This window comes from Silurus aristotelis, assembly GCF_946808225.1.
Source record: "Silurus aristotelis genome assembly, chromosome: 11".
In the NCBI taxonomy this organism is placed as follows: Eukaryota; Metazoa; Chordata; class Actinopteri; order Siluriformes; family Siluridae; genus Silurus; species Silurus aristotelis.
In genome coordinates, this window is record NC_139584.1 from 24153079 (window position 1) to 24168113 (window position 15035).

Consider the following 15035-nt stretch of genomic DNA (forward strand, 5'->3'; position numbering starts at 1 on the left):
CGCAGCGGGGATGAGTCTTAATTTAGTGATACATGGTGTGAATAAATGGCAATGTTTGCTAGCTTGTGGCCACAAGCAAAAATGGGCCAATTTAGTTCTCCTTTTTTTTGTTTTACCAATGGAGAGAAATTGACCATCAAAATACTAACACTGAGCTGTAATGGGGGTTAACAGTGAGCTGTCTGCAATGTGAGAGACTCGCAAGGTTTTCTGAAATGCCATATAAAATGGTCTTAAAAAAATAAAAAATAAAAAAATTATTCTCTTTGTGATGCTGGAGCATTACTTCAGGGACACACACTAAGGTATTACCTAAAGACTAGGATTTGTGTGTAATGCTTTACATTGATTTCCAAACAATTTTGTTCATGCTTCTAATAAATTTAGATTTTGTTCTGATACAAGAAACAATCCTGATGTAATTAATTTTTTAGCAAATATTTGAATTTCAATTGGACTCACGTCTAGGTATTTATAAATCCTTTATTAAAAGACATTAGGTATTGAATTTGCATTTTCTTGTCGAAAACCTGAATCTGTTTTGCACTAGATCATTAAACACTTTACTTTTTTGCATTACTGAATTTAGGTGCATTTTGCTACCTGGGTTGCCAGATTGGGTCTCTAAAATAGGAATATTAAACATCCCATCGGTCATCACTTAAGGTTTTTGTAGTCAGTTGGAAAATTTTAAGTTGTGTTTGGATATCAAATAAAAAACTATTAAACCAACAACAAAAAGTCAGACAAACTGAGATGGATAAACGTAAAAACGATCTAATTATTATTGTAGAAATAAATAATTAAAATTATTTCATGTTTGCATTCTGCCTTATTTTTTATTGTTCCTTTTTCTTTTTGGGGTCCAAATATCTATAATATCACACTTTCTCAGGGCTACACCTCTGTCCTTTGACTAATTTTGCCTCTTGGCTAAGTTAAACAGTGAACATCTACATGAAAATGCTGTAGAGATGAAAATACACTGAATCGTTTTTTTTTTTTTTTACTCAGTCTTGAGCTGATTTAGGGCTGAATTACTTTGTTGCTGTGATCAATCAGACTATCAATGGTAAGACAAGATAACAGTCTCTAATTGGTGTAATTGGCATGATTGCTGTGTGTTTAAACAAAATTGTAGCAATGTGGAAAAATCCACTATTAAAACTGAAACTCTACATATTTGAAAGCACCCCTTAAATAAAAGTGCGATGTGAAGAAATCTAGTTTTATCAACACACTCACATGACTTTAAAAGTGAGATAAATCCAGTGAAAACGAAGAAGGAGACAAAATGTTGTGTGTCAAATTAAAGGTAAGGAATTACCAAAAGCACTTGATGTTTGGAGAAACTGTTGTCTACATCTTCAAGAAATAATAGGGACAATATTAAGAATGGGGCATAGGGCAAGAAAAAAAGCTTCTGGGGTAGTTTCATTGAAAAAAATCATTTGGAGCTGTTGGCAGGCAACAGTCAGGCTACATATTCATCACAGAGCTAATCAAGATATAATTTGGAAAAAGATAAAGAGATGGACATTAAAGGAAAAAACTGGGGAAATATGAATACCCTCCTAAGCTCTTCCTATGCTTCATTGTTTGCCACAGGTTTGCCTGAAGTAGCAATTTTCCCAAGTTGAAAACAGTAATAAATAATCACCCACCTTTTGCTCGATTTCGAGGAAGTGTGCCAGATCGTCTGTGTCCAGGTGGTCTTTATGGTTGCTGTAAGTGAGCATCAGCAGGTACAGGTCTCTCCGAGTTGACATCATCTTGTAGAAGGAGCAGAACTCGTCAAAACCCAAAGTGCCCTGGTTATCATCGGTGTCTGCTTCCTATAAGAAAAAAATACATAATAAATTAACAAATGAACTTTTATTTCTAGAGTTTGCCTTAAATGGGCAAAGTAGAATTTGAGAAGCAGCTTGTCCATAGAGGAAGGTTATAAATTTCTCATTCGCAATATTTTCAGGATGTTGTGGAGGAGGAGCAGCATACAGACAGTTAATGACAGAATGGTGAGGTTTACGTTTTAACTCTAAGCTTAAAGCCTAGTTTGTAAATGCTCAGTGGCCACTAAGATCTTGCTTTATGGCAAATAATCTGAATTTAATGACTGTAAATTGTAAGTGCAGACAGTGTATCAATGATGTAGAAACTGGGAGAGGAAAAGAAGGTTTATGAAGTGGATAATATTGGTACAGCAAAAATGTGCACTATAGTACCCTTGTTTCCCACGTCAAGGCTGAGAAAAAAAAGTAAAATGCATTTCCTTTTTCCAGTGCCCGTCTTTTTTTTTGGGTTAGTTGGGAAAAGCCGAAAGAAGGAAAGTTTAAGGTCTTTTGTGTGGGATGTAGTTGGGCTGGAAATTCTGCTGAAACCTGACAAACCTGGTTAATGATATTTCTCTGTGTGTATCGTGGAAATGGAAAATCCTGCTGTATAAAAACAGGTAATCAAAGATTTGCCTAAACCTGCTCAAGCCAAGCTGTTAGATGCTGTATGCTGGATGACTGTGTGTTGTCAATTTTCAATTGTCTATTTCTGGTCTACTCTAAACATTTACTAGATTTCCTCAAAATCAATATTGCTTAAGCTCAAGAAATTTGCAGATGACTTCTTTCTACCTTTTTCGGTCCTAAACTCACCTTTATCAATATTTCTCACCCTTGCTGACCCATCTAGTGGTCAAATAATTGTTTGCACATTGAATCACAGTACTTCTTTTCTTAGTACTCATAGATTTAATGAAAAAGGCTTGGGACTTGACAATAAACACAAATACTAAGTAAAGCCTTTAAGACACTTTAAGACAAGTTTCTTGAATATCCCATGTGGTGAAGGTTAAAAACTTCACTTACAATAACAGTAACAAATCTTTAAGTGCAAACAGGCAAAAAAAAAAGGGTTTTTTCAACGGATTAATAGAAAAATATGAGCCTTCTAATTGTCCACTAGCATGAGAATTGCAAAAGCCTGGGCTATACTGAATTTTAATTATTTCACATTGATTAGATATCTACATTTCCAGTTGAGATATTTTGTCTGAAATTGTGTAAATTGATTGTGTGACATCTATTTTAGCCATTAAACACATTCATTTAAAATAATTGAACACTGCAAATATGATCCTAATGAATTGATCTTGGCATTGATTTGCACCAAACTCTCTGTGGGAAAGTTAGAGGGCTGAGACTTGTTGTCTGTGGACAAGCATAAGAAGCAGTATGTGCAGCCTGCATTAAAAGATTCCACAGACCCTCAGCTGCTCGTCTTTATTAATCCGCAGAGTTGACAACTGAAATTCTACTTTATGATTTCTATCAAGTCCTTCAAAGGAAGCTTGAGATGAAACCAAAGCAAAGGCAGTGAGCAAGGCCATGACAGCGAGTGCTGTGTATCAGAGTGTGAAAACAGGTCAACACTTTGAACACCAGAGCAGGAGGGAAATATTCACACTCATTTTTCTTGAGTTTGTTTGTCATCCTTCACAACTGTTTTGAAGAAATAGCCCTAGTTAAAACTCAGTAAAATATATTCTTCAGTATAATCTGAATCTATATAGATTTTAGAAGCTCTAAACGAGAAAAAAACAGTCATTAAGGTTTATAAATCTGTGTTTGAAAACAGGTATCTATATTTCTGAAGATGTTAAACTAAATGATGCTTGCAGGCTTTTCTTCCACCCAGAATTTATCAAACACATAAAGCAGGTAACAGTAAAGATAGTACAGAAGTACAGATCATGGGAAATAAAATTAGGCCATAACTACAATTTACAGATACATTTATATGGGCTCAGAACCCCAGCAGCGGTAGCTTGTTGTTGAACTCACAACCTACTGATCAGAAGCTGCCACTTAAGTACCTTAAGTGCATCTTTTTGTTCTTTAACGTAATCTTAACCCTTTATGTGAAGATTTGACTGAACTCACTATCATCCTGGACAAAACACTGACCTTCGGATTAGTCAGAAATTTAAATGAATGTATAATTTAAGGAGAACTTTTCCTAAAGTCATTATAGAACAATGATAAATCTTTTTCTAGCACACACACACACACACACACACACACACACACACACACACACACACACACACACACACACACACACACACACACACACACCAGATTGGTGTGCTTCATTCTGTTCTACAGTGATGGCCATCTGTGTTCATTTACAGCAGATGGGGTGGGTCCTGATGGACTGTGAAGCTTAGCGACCTACCAATGGCTGAGGTGAGATCTCAACCATGTACTGTACTGTACACACACACACACACACACACACACACACACACACACACACACACACACACAAACACACACACACACACACACACACACACACACACACACACACACACACACACACACACACACACACACACACACACACAAATCTGGCCTGGCAAGAGAATGGATTTTGGGAGCAGCAGGACACCACAGAGAGACAGAAATACAAGCACACACAAGGTTTTGCCATTCTAGGAACATTTGACCTATAAAAATAAAGCAAATATTTATTTCCAATTGCCTGATAATTTTATAAATAAGCTTTAACTACAAAAAATGGATTAGGAATTATATGTCTTTGAAGCTTTAGTATCTAGCTATAAGTTTTAAACATCGGCCCATGTAAAATCTAAAACGAGTTTCAGAGAGAAGTCTTCTATGGTTGATGGGTGATCAGTGGGCTTCTACAGATGTGCTTTTACCTTAAACATCTGCTTTACTTTCTGCTTGGGTAAGTTGACGTTGAGCTTATGCAGGAGCTGTAGAACCTCGCTGATGCTCAGGCTGCCGTCTCCGTTCTTGTCAGCTTCTGTAAAAGTCTGCTTCAGCCACGTGATACACGTAGTTAAGGAGAGAACATGACAAATGAAACAATAAAACAGGTGCTGCACTACAAACACACAGCTGGAGAGTCAAGCGGTTCCATTGTAAAGAAATCATAACACAAGGAATAAATGCAGCCTAAATAAAGATGGTGTCCAAGCTGGGTTTACTTAGAATGGCAGTGAAATGAGTACAGAAAATCTAGGTCACTAAGCAAAACTAGTTTTGGTAATAAGTATTACTACTTAAAAGAATGACTGTAAATGAGTATACAAGCCATACAATGTTGGTGAAATGAAATAATAAAATGGATCTTCCATTGCTGTTGCTTGTTCACATGTATCGCATGTCAGATTTAAATTTCAACACAAGAAGAAAACGTGTCACATTATTTTTTTCCACCTTAATGTGGGTCTACAAGAGTTGCACCCTTTACTCATTGTGTGTAATGACAGGACTGGGCTTGTGCATCACACTGCGGGTTACGGCAAATAGGAGACATAGTTTAATCCGGCTGTTATGTCTAGCCCCAGAGCAATATTTTACCTAGATGCACACTAAAGTATAAGTGTGAGCAATTGGCAATTAGTCATAAATGTACATTAAGCAAATTGCAGAAGTAAGGCAGTGTGCGTCAGAACAGGGGGGCATTCATTTTCCGCACTGGTTTTGGTAAATACAAGAAGCAATTACCTGTAATGGCAGTCAAATTATTACTGATATGCAAAACTAAAGTATATAGGATTATATAGAGTTAATTTGTCTAAAAGAAAGGGCTTGATATATGAACAGTTTGGATTATGAATTTACAAGCAAAATGTAGCACAAATATTTCATCTTGTGATATGTTTCTATCTTGGAACCATGAAAAGTCTGCATATAAATACAGTATGCTTTGCATCATTTCTCTTTTGATTAAGTGCTAGAACAAGTTTGACAAAGTGCTGAAGTGCCAAATATAATAAAAGAGAACTTTCTGTAACTCCAATCTCAACAGTAGGTACTGTATGCCACCTATCATTAAGGATGATAGTCATCCAATGTGCATTTGACTATGTAGGTGGAAAAACATATATATATATATATATATATATATATATATATATATATATATATATATATATATATATATATATATATATATATATATATATATATATTCTATACCTGTTTACCTAGTAGCTTATTTTAAAACATATTGACGCAGACCAGGAAGGTACTAAAATGGATAAATTAATTAATTAATTAATTAATTAATTAATTAATTAATATCATGCCTCCTATGTATTTGGGATACATGATTTGTTTATTTCAAACAATGTATTCATCTTTAGGCATGGTTAATATTATACATATTACACATTAATGCTCATTTCCCATGAAATTCTCTCATTCATTCATTAAATGTTGGTGGTTGCAAGTAGTTATTTAACTATACCTTAAAACAGAGAAAAATAATAAAAAACAGGGTGATTGAAGATATAAAGATTTAAAAGACAAGTGATTGATCTAGTTTACTATCTAACCGATGGTTAGGAAGCAAATATCCATGGCGTACTTACAATATTTAACATTTAACAACAAATGTAATTTACCTTGCTGGCCAAAATGTGTTGAGAAAATTGAGGGAGAATTTTGAGCATCTGATGAACGAGATAAATGAGAAAGAGAGAATGTTGAATGATGTGTAGATGGTGAAGCAGGAAGTGAATAGGATTAGTAAGAAGGAAGTGAGAGCAGCGATTAAGAGGATGAAGAGTGGAAAGGACCAGATGACATAGAGGACCAGATGACATACCCGGTAGAAGCATGGAGATGAAAAGGAGAGATGGCAGTGGAGTTTTTAACCAGGTTGTTCAACAAGATTTTGAAAGGTGAGGGGATGCCTGAGGAATGGAGAAGGAGTGTGCAGGTACCGATTTTTAAGAATAAGGGAGATGTGCAGACCTGCAGTAACTACAGGGGAATAAAGTTGATCAGTCACCCCATGAAGTTATAGGAAAGAGTAGTGGAAGCCAGGCTGAGAGTAGAGGTGACCATATGTGAGCAACAGTATGGTTTAATGCTGAGGAAGAGCACCACAGACGGAGATGATCGATGGAGGAGTACAGAGAGGGTCAAAAGAAGTTGCTTTGTGTGTTTGTGGATTTAGAGAAAGCGTACAACAGGGTGCCAAGAGAGAAGTTGTGGTACTGTATGAGGAGTTCTGGTGTGTCAGAGAAGTATGTGAGGGTGGTGCAGGACATGTATGAGAACAGTGTGACAGCAGTGAAGTGTGCAGTAGGAAAGACAGACTGGTTCAAGGTGGAGGTTGAACTGCATCAAGGATCAGCTCTGAGCCCTTTCCTGTTTGCAGTGGTGATGGACATGTTGACTAACTAGGTCAGACAGGAGTCTCCCTGGACTTTAATGTTTGCGGATGATATTGTGATTTGTGTTGAGAGTAGGCAGTGGAGTGGTGTGGTTGCAGGGAGAAGAGGTGGAGAAGGTGGAGGAGTTCAGGTACCTGGGGTCAACAGTGCAAAGTAATGGAGAGTGTGTTAGAGAAGTGAAGAAAAGAGTGCAGGCAGGGTGGAGTGGGTGGAGAAGAGTGGTAGCAGGAGTGATTTGTGATAGAAGGGTATCTGCAAGAGTGAAAGGGAAAGTTTATAGGACTGTGGTGAGACCTGCGATGTTGTATGGTTTAGAGACAGTAGCATTGAGTAAAAGACAGGAGGTGGAGCTGGAGCTGGCAGAGCTAAAGATGTTGAGGTTTTTGTTGGGAGTGACGAGGATGGACAGGATTAGAAATGAGTTTATTAGAGGGACAGCACATGTAGGATGTTTTGTAGACAAGGTGAGGGAGGCGAGATTGAGATGGTTTGGACATGTGCAGAGGAGGGACATGGCATATATCGGTAGGAGAATGCTAAGGATGGAACAACCAGGAAGGAGGAGAAGAGGAAGACCAAGGAGGAGGTTTATGGATGTGGTGAGGGAAGACATGCAGGTAATTGGTTTGAAAGAGGCAGATGTAAAGGACAGGGGGTATAGAGACGGATGATCCGCTGTGGCAACCACTAATGGGAGAAGCCAAAAGAATAAGAAGAAGACCTTGCTGAATGTTTAGACAATTTAACTAAATCTGTGCACAATCTGGAACATTTTATTTTGAACAAGGAAGGATATTGGTCACGGGTGCGTTGTCGTTTGGCCAGACTGTCCTCATCGCTGATGCCCGCCATAAGGTACTTAAGACCAGTAATCCATGTGCGCGCCTCCTCTCCCGTACCTGATACCAAGTCCAGCGACTCCATATGTTCACCATAGTAGATGCTAAAGCAGCAGTTGGGGTCGAAGCTGCCATCTGCATAACGCTGGAAGATCTCTGACTGCTTCCCCTCGCACACCTCTCGGATCAGGTCGATGGAGACTGAAATGTGACAGAGAGCCTTGGAGGTTATAGAGTGCTAGTCTGGTGTGCATGGTGGCACAAAGCAAAACAAGAGAAAAAAAAAAGAAAGAAAGAAAGAAAGAAAGAAAGAAAGAAAGAAAGAAAGAAAGAAAGAAAGAAAGAAAGAAAGAAAGAAAGAAAGAAAGAAAGTGTAATAAAATTGTGATAGGTTATAAAAAAAAACAAAAAAACAAGTAAATACAGTGTATAAAAAGAGATAGAAGAAAAAAAAGAAAGAAAGAAAGAAAGAAAGAAACAAAGAAAGAAAGAAAGAAAGAAACGTCTTTATTAGAAAATAAGTAATAAAATAAGGACAATGAGACGGAAAACAGTGCAGCAGGAGTAAAGTGTGGAAATGAATATGAGTGTGTAATTACAGTGTGCTAATGATTTAAAATGGCTACAGCACTAAACCAGCTGATGGTTATTGCACATTACACTGTCCTACAGCTTGAGCAGTGATACACTCTGTTTCCCCCGTAATTGTTGAAAAGACAAAGCTGCCTGTTCTGAATGATGAGCATGTGCGCAGATGGTGCTTTAAAAATGCTCAGTTATCATAAACTATGTTCCTGAAACACAGAGGTACATTCTATCACTGAGGATACCAAATTTTAACGAGGTGTGTGTGTGTGTGTGTGTGTGTGTGTGTGTGTGTGTGTGTTTGTGTGTGTGATATCAAGGGACATGAGGTTCAGATAAAAACATACATCCTGTATACTAGGTCCAGAAAGTGACCTTAAATGCCCCATACACATATATATATATATATATATATATATATATATATATATATATATATATATATATATATATATATATATATATATATATATATATATATATATATATATATATAATGCAAATGCAGACAACTGCCTGTTAAATTGTCCCTCTGACATGTGCTTGTCTTTCCAAAACAAACCTTACTTTGTATGCAAGCTCATAATGGAAAGATCGGTTTGCCAAAACAGTTGCAATCTTTCCTTCAAATCTGATGAATTATTAAAGCAACTTCAGGAGCTGATTCATTCTCCCAGGCTTCTGTGGAAATCAGCACTCTGAGCTTTTCCTCAGACCTGAATCATTATGTGTTGTTTGTTTTAACACACTCTGCAGTACTAAACAAATCTGAACAGTGTTTGGCACAAACTCAAACTGCACTTGCTCTGAAAAATGCAACCCATACAAAGACATGGCACTTGCTAAATAAAGCTTTAGTATGCCTCGGGACAGAATTTTCAAATCAGACTAGTTAGGAGGTGTTTATTTGGTTTTTCTGCTGCAGTGCAAACCACAAGTTTTATTGCACCTGTTCTAATGCATAATGCATCATTTCTTTAGTCAGTTTTTCTGTCAGTAGATGTTTGCTTATGTTTTGTGTCAGGAGGTATTTAAAGAAGTCTCCAGTTTTAGAGCTTTTGTATAAAATCATAAAAAAAAAAATTATTATAAATGATGAATGTACAATAGAGATAATTATAAAAAATCTAGAAAAATAGGTTTAGAAATTGGTTCAATATTCTTATATTTGACTTCACATCAATTTATGATTGAACATTCCAGGCTGGCAATGGCCGTGTGCACAAAGTCAGCTACAAATGATATGGTTTACATGGGTTGAAGTGGAAGATCTTGAGTGACCTGCCGCTTGAGTTTTGAGCCTTAACTCTATTAAACACCTTTGGGATAAACACTGATTACACCCCAGGACTTCCATCACAGACTGCATCCCAGGCATCGCTACCTGACTTGGAACATCTTCCCATTATATCAGCTGTTATTATAACAGCTATTGGGATGTTCAAAAACATCTACAAATATTTAGGTGTTGACAAACTTGTGTGTACAGTCAACATTGATAATTTGTGGTTTGGAACTCATGGCTCGGAAAATTTTCAGGTTCTCATTTGGAACCTAACTAACAGCAAGTTGCGGATTATCTTAAAATTTGCGGGAATCTACAGTGGGACCGAATGTTGAGGAACGTTAGGAATGTCATATTAAACTATGTTTTTACTAAAAAAAATTATAAATCTTTTAAAAAACACATTATTGTATTAAAGTGACATAATGTCTAGATGAATTCAGAAAGGTACCATAGAGGCTGCGGGGGTGCTTCCAAAATTCACGGATTTTATATGGATAGAACAGATATAACCACTGTATATACATATGTTTCTAGAATAGCATCAATTAAAAAGAACAAATGTCCTTCTCTTTTTAGAAATGTTTATGCTTTATGCGTCTTAAGACAGTAAATTGAGTAAAATGCTAATGTTAATCATCCGGAGTGATATTTAATTCATGCAGCAAACTGACAGAAATTTTAAATAACACATTGAAAGAGGAAGCAGGGACTTACTTTTTGCCCTCTCGTTCTTCCTGGAGGGCCTCCAGCGGATGCAGGACTTGTGCTCGTCCACATAAAAGTAGCGTACCAGGCCTTTGGAGCCACCTCTCAGTTTCACCATCTGAGTCCCTGCCTGCATCAGGTTCATGCATTTCTCCACTGACAGAGACAAAGAGAAAACAACATGGAGGAGAGATTTTAGCTAAAGCTTGTCAAGCAGCAAAAATGCATCTAGGGCTGGCTCAACAGAATAGTTTGCTCATAAGTGCTCAAATTGTCCAGATTACTATTATGCATTACTTCTTAAACCTCACTTAATCATTAAGTGTTATATTTGTTGGATTATTTGCAGTTTAATTCTGTGGTTATAAGACATACTGGCACTCCTAATGTATATGTAAAGTAAGTACAGATATTTCTAAGCCTGCAAGACTCAAAAAGCATATACAAACCAATTAATATCTTATTACAGTACATACAATTAGGGCTATAATAACTTTAGCCAGAAAAGGATGAACAGGCATTCTGATGCTTATTTAGTTGAATTTATAGACGCTGTCTCTTTACCACCATTGACATTTGGATGGTGTTGCAGGAAAAAAGCCCTTTCCTGGCAATAATCCACAAAATGCAGAATGTAAAATTTACCAGCTGGAATCTGGGTCAGACGAGATAAAAATCAGACTTTTGGCAAAGCACTTAAATGGCAAGTTTAACAAAAAAGCCCATGAACTGCAGTAAATGAAGGATTTTTATTGCTTTGGTGATGTTTTGTAGCTCTAACACAGAAACAATTACAAACTACACTGACCAGGCATAACTTTATGACCACCGATCAGGCATAACATAATGACCACCTGCTTAATATTGTGTTGGTCCTCCTTTTGCTGCAAAAACAGTCCTGGCCCATAAAGCATTAACTTCTAACAGCATTAACTTCTTCAGCAAGTTGAGCTACAGTAGCTTGTCTGTTGAATCGGCCCACACGGGCCACCTATGACACTTTTAATAGATACTGTCTAGTCTAGTATCCAACTGTCTCCACCTTGTAGAGGTACTGTAATTCAAAATCCATTAGGAAAACATCTTTAACAAGCCGTACCAAATTACCAACCATCAGGTGCTTATGCTCTATTAGCTACTTCCTGAACACTACCCAAATTACTGTTAATGAAGATGAGCTGGGAAATGATTTAAAGAGTCAAGCCAAGTTGGAGAATTAGCATAATTCAATAATATTAAAAAAGCCCTGTGGTGGTTTTATACACACATTTTAAGCACAACATGAGGTAAGAGGCATTAGAGGGGTAAATCTGTCATCCTGGCTCACTGATCCGCAGCGTTGAACTGACCACGCTGTTTAAAGTAGTTTGTCCTTTGACACTCTGCTTGATCAAGTATCTCCTCCAGCACTGTGCATTGTTTAAGCAGCAGTCTGCAATTAATAATTTAGGACTGCCCTTCTGACAAGAGGATTGCTGCAAATCAAATGGCCCTTGCCATACTCAGTGCAAACATTATATACATACAAAGTCATATATTCTGTTAATGTACATATTATTGCTGGTGAGTGCACCATGCTAATTACTGATTACAGTGCTTTTTGTTTAAGCTAAACCACCACTACCAAGCAACCCACTTGTATTATAAAACATTTAAATTGTTAGAAACATCATGAAAAAGTTAAAACATTTCGTCATGTGCATTTGCAACATCACCAACAATTTGTACATTGAAGGTTGCAGATCAAATCACAGAGTAAACTCTGTTAATTAACATAGTTTTATCTTAGGAATCTCGGATTCTAATTCTAGGCTTGCAATGTACAACATTTCTACACTGTAACTACTTTTTACTGTCAAATAATCGGTGTCGGGAAAATTACAGTCAAAGCTGAAAATGCTCTCGCACTCACTGCATCTCAAAACTATGATTTAAGACCCATGGAATGTAGTCACAATCTTTTAAAATATGAAAAGCGCTTGAAAACAGCAGCATATTCTAAAATTAGTCCTTGTTGAGTGGGTTTATGGGTGAATGACATTGTGCTTCCTGCTCTATTAAAAACTTATGGATGGCAGCTTGTGCCCACAGTGCAGAGGAAACCTCATGCTAACTTGCTAGTCAGGTCAGACATCCATGTTCTTAAAGTGAAATGTGTCAAGTGGTTATACAATCCACATTGTTCAACAGAATGCAATACTAAAGCTGCTGCCCATTAGAAAACAACTCCTCGGTTTGGTAAAATATTGAAGGCAGCACTGCATTCCCTTCCAGCCCTAATTAGATGTTTCTGAGGTTCAGTTTTCAGTTTGAAAAGTAAACATGCTGCACTGAAAGATCGCTTGTGAAATTCAGGTGTAAACTGATCTCAGCATATGCATACATACAACATACATTTCCGGAATTTGATGTAGTAAACCAAGGCTAAACAAAAGGAGAAAATACAGCAAATGAGAAAAGGAATACAAAGGCTATCTTTTTTCAACTCTGTGATTAGTCTTAGTTTCAGTCCATTTCCTGGTAGTGGGAAAAGAACCCAAAACAAAATTATAGTGAAAGAGTGCGGTAGGTTATTTTAAATGAATGCTAAAATAGTATTCTATGCACTATAATGCAAGTCAGAAACTTTGCGTTTACTACAAATATTACATGCTGTGAAATAGACATAGTCACTTTATCCTGTACAAGCCTGCAGAAAAACACATGGATGCCGGTTTCCAAGTTAAAGTATTCCTTAATTGCACCATCAAGATGTTTACAATGTGCAAAAACTAGCCATGAATAGCTAGCTGAAGCGTTTTTTTTTATTATTATTTATGAACAAATGATTTATATGCTTGATATGCAGTGAGAGGCAGAATGCAAGTGGATAAAGTCTAGCCTACATGCTTTTTCTCAGCAAATCGTAGATTATATCTATTATAATATTACAGGTTTATAGCAGGCACAATTACTTAAGTATAAACCAGGAAAATGTGAACCTTAAACAAGGATTGGATTTAATTCCAAACTGCATTAAACCATACACAGGTCAGCAAGGTAATCACAATTAAACACAAACCAAGTGAACACAATCAGACAACAAACCAATTACAGAACTGGACCAGAAATCCAAAGCAAAGTCATGCACATGCATTCATCACTACTGGAATGCTATCCAAGGGGAAACTGTGAGTGAACCATTGCTGTTACTATGACTACCACACAGGAGATGTAAGTGATTTTTCAGCTGCTGTAGCATGAGCTGTGCTAAGCAGGAAAACTGAACTTTCAGGAAGATAGCTGGAGGACATGTCTAAAGCTTTTGATGCTGGAGGCCAATTTAGTAGCGCCTGCGATACACTGGATTTATGAAAGATTGCTCGGTGGGTTATATCCATTCTCGTCAAGCGAGTTCTATATGGATGTATTTAAATTTGTTTAAAAATACGATTTATTTACACTATAAATGCCATTAAACACATTTTAGAGTGAATATGTTCAACGTACATAATTTAAGATGTTGAAATAAAAGATGGAGATGTTGAAATACAATATTAAGTTGCTGGACATACTGTGCATTATTGAAAATACTTAAAACTTAGTACAAACAAAGTGAACTCAATGAAGAATAGAAAACCATTAAACTCTATATTAGGCTAATTTTGAACCAGATGCAAAAGAATAAAAAGCTATTGCAGCTCCACGGGATCAAATCAGCAGACCCATTATCCAATGCAATATGCTGATCGTTTATTAAAAATTATTCCACTGTCTCACAATTTGGCAGGGACCTTTGAACGTGGCGAGCTCGTTAGATTTTAATTGCACCAGACAATCCGTTTAGTCCAGCAGTTAAAAAGAGGATGTCACATATAAAGAGTACTCAGAGGAAACACACTCCATCATCAAATCTGAGCTGAGCTCTTCAAAAGAATCTATAGACCAAAGGTTCATAACAAGACACACATTAATGTGCGATAATGTTTTTGCATTGTTGATTTATTTTATTTCTAAACCTCAAGACATGAAGGTTGTTCAGTAACTCAGAAATAAAAGGAGCTATGATTTTTTTATTTAATGGTCAGAAAAATCCAATACTTTATATGAGCAGAGTCAGAAAAACCTTACTTCTACAGACTCTCTCACCACTGGGTCCAAATTGGTTGCTGTGGAAACCAGGTTCAGATTAGCAGTAAATCAGATTCTAATAAATCCAAAAAAATTAAATGTGCTCCAAGAAAAGGGCACCTAATCTTGTTCTACAACATTTGCATGCAAATGTAAATGTTCTATTAGAAGGGTTAATAGCACAGTAAAACACAATTATAGATTTGTGTCCTCAAGCATGCAACAAGCTTTAGATATAGTGTGTAATTTTTTCTTTTCACAATCAAGACTACAACCATATATCTACATCCATACA

General features: G+C 36.7%; 1 protein-coding gene across 9 annotated transcripts in view; it reads right to left on the reverse strand.

Annotated features, from left to right (window-relative positions):
* plch2a (phospholipase C, eta 2a) overlaps window positions 1–15035 on the reverse strand; it is a 130289-nt gene that overhangs the window by 29513 nt on the left and 85741 nt on the right. For all 9 annotated transcript variants that reach the window (XM_083554646.1, XM_083554647.1, XM_083554649.1 and 6 more), the window contains 4 exons: window positions 10640–10786; window positions 8010–8253; window positions 4721–4850; window positions 1665–1835 (listed from right to left, as the gene is read on the reverse strand). In XM_083554646.1, coding sequence (XP_083410772.1) covers window positions 1665–1835; window positions 4721–4850; window positions 8010–8253; window positions 10640–10786 — 692 coding nt within the window. The remainder of the gene's footprint in view (window positions 1–1664; window positions 1836–4720; window positions 4851–8009; window positions 8254–10639; window positions 10787–15035) is intronic.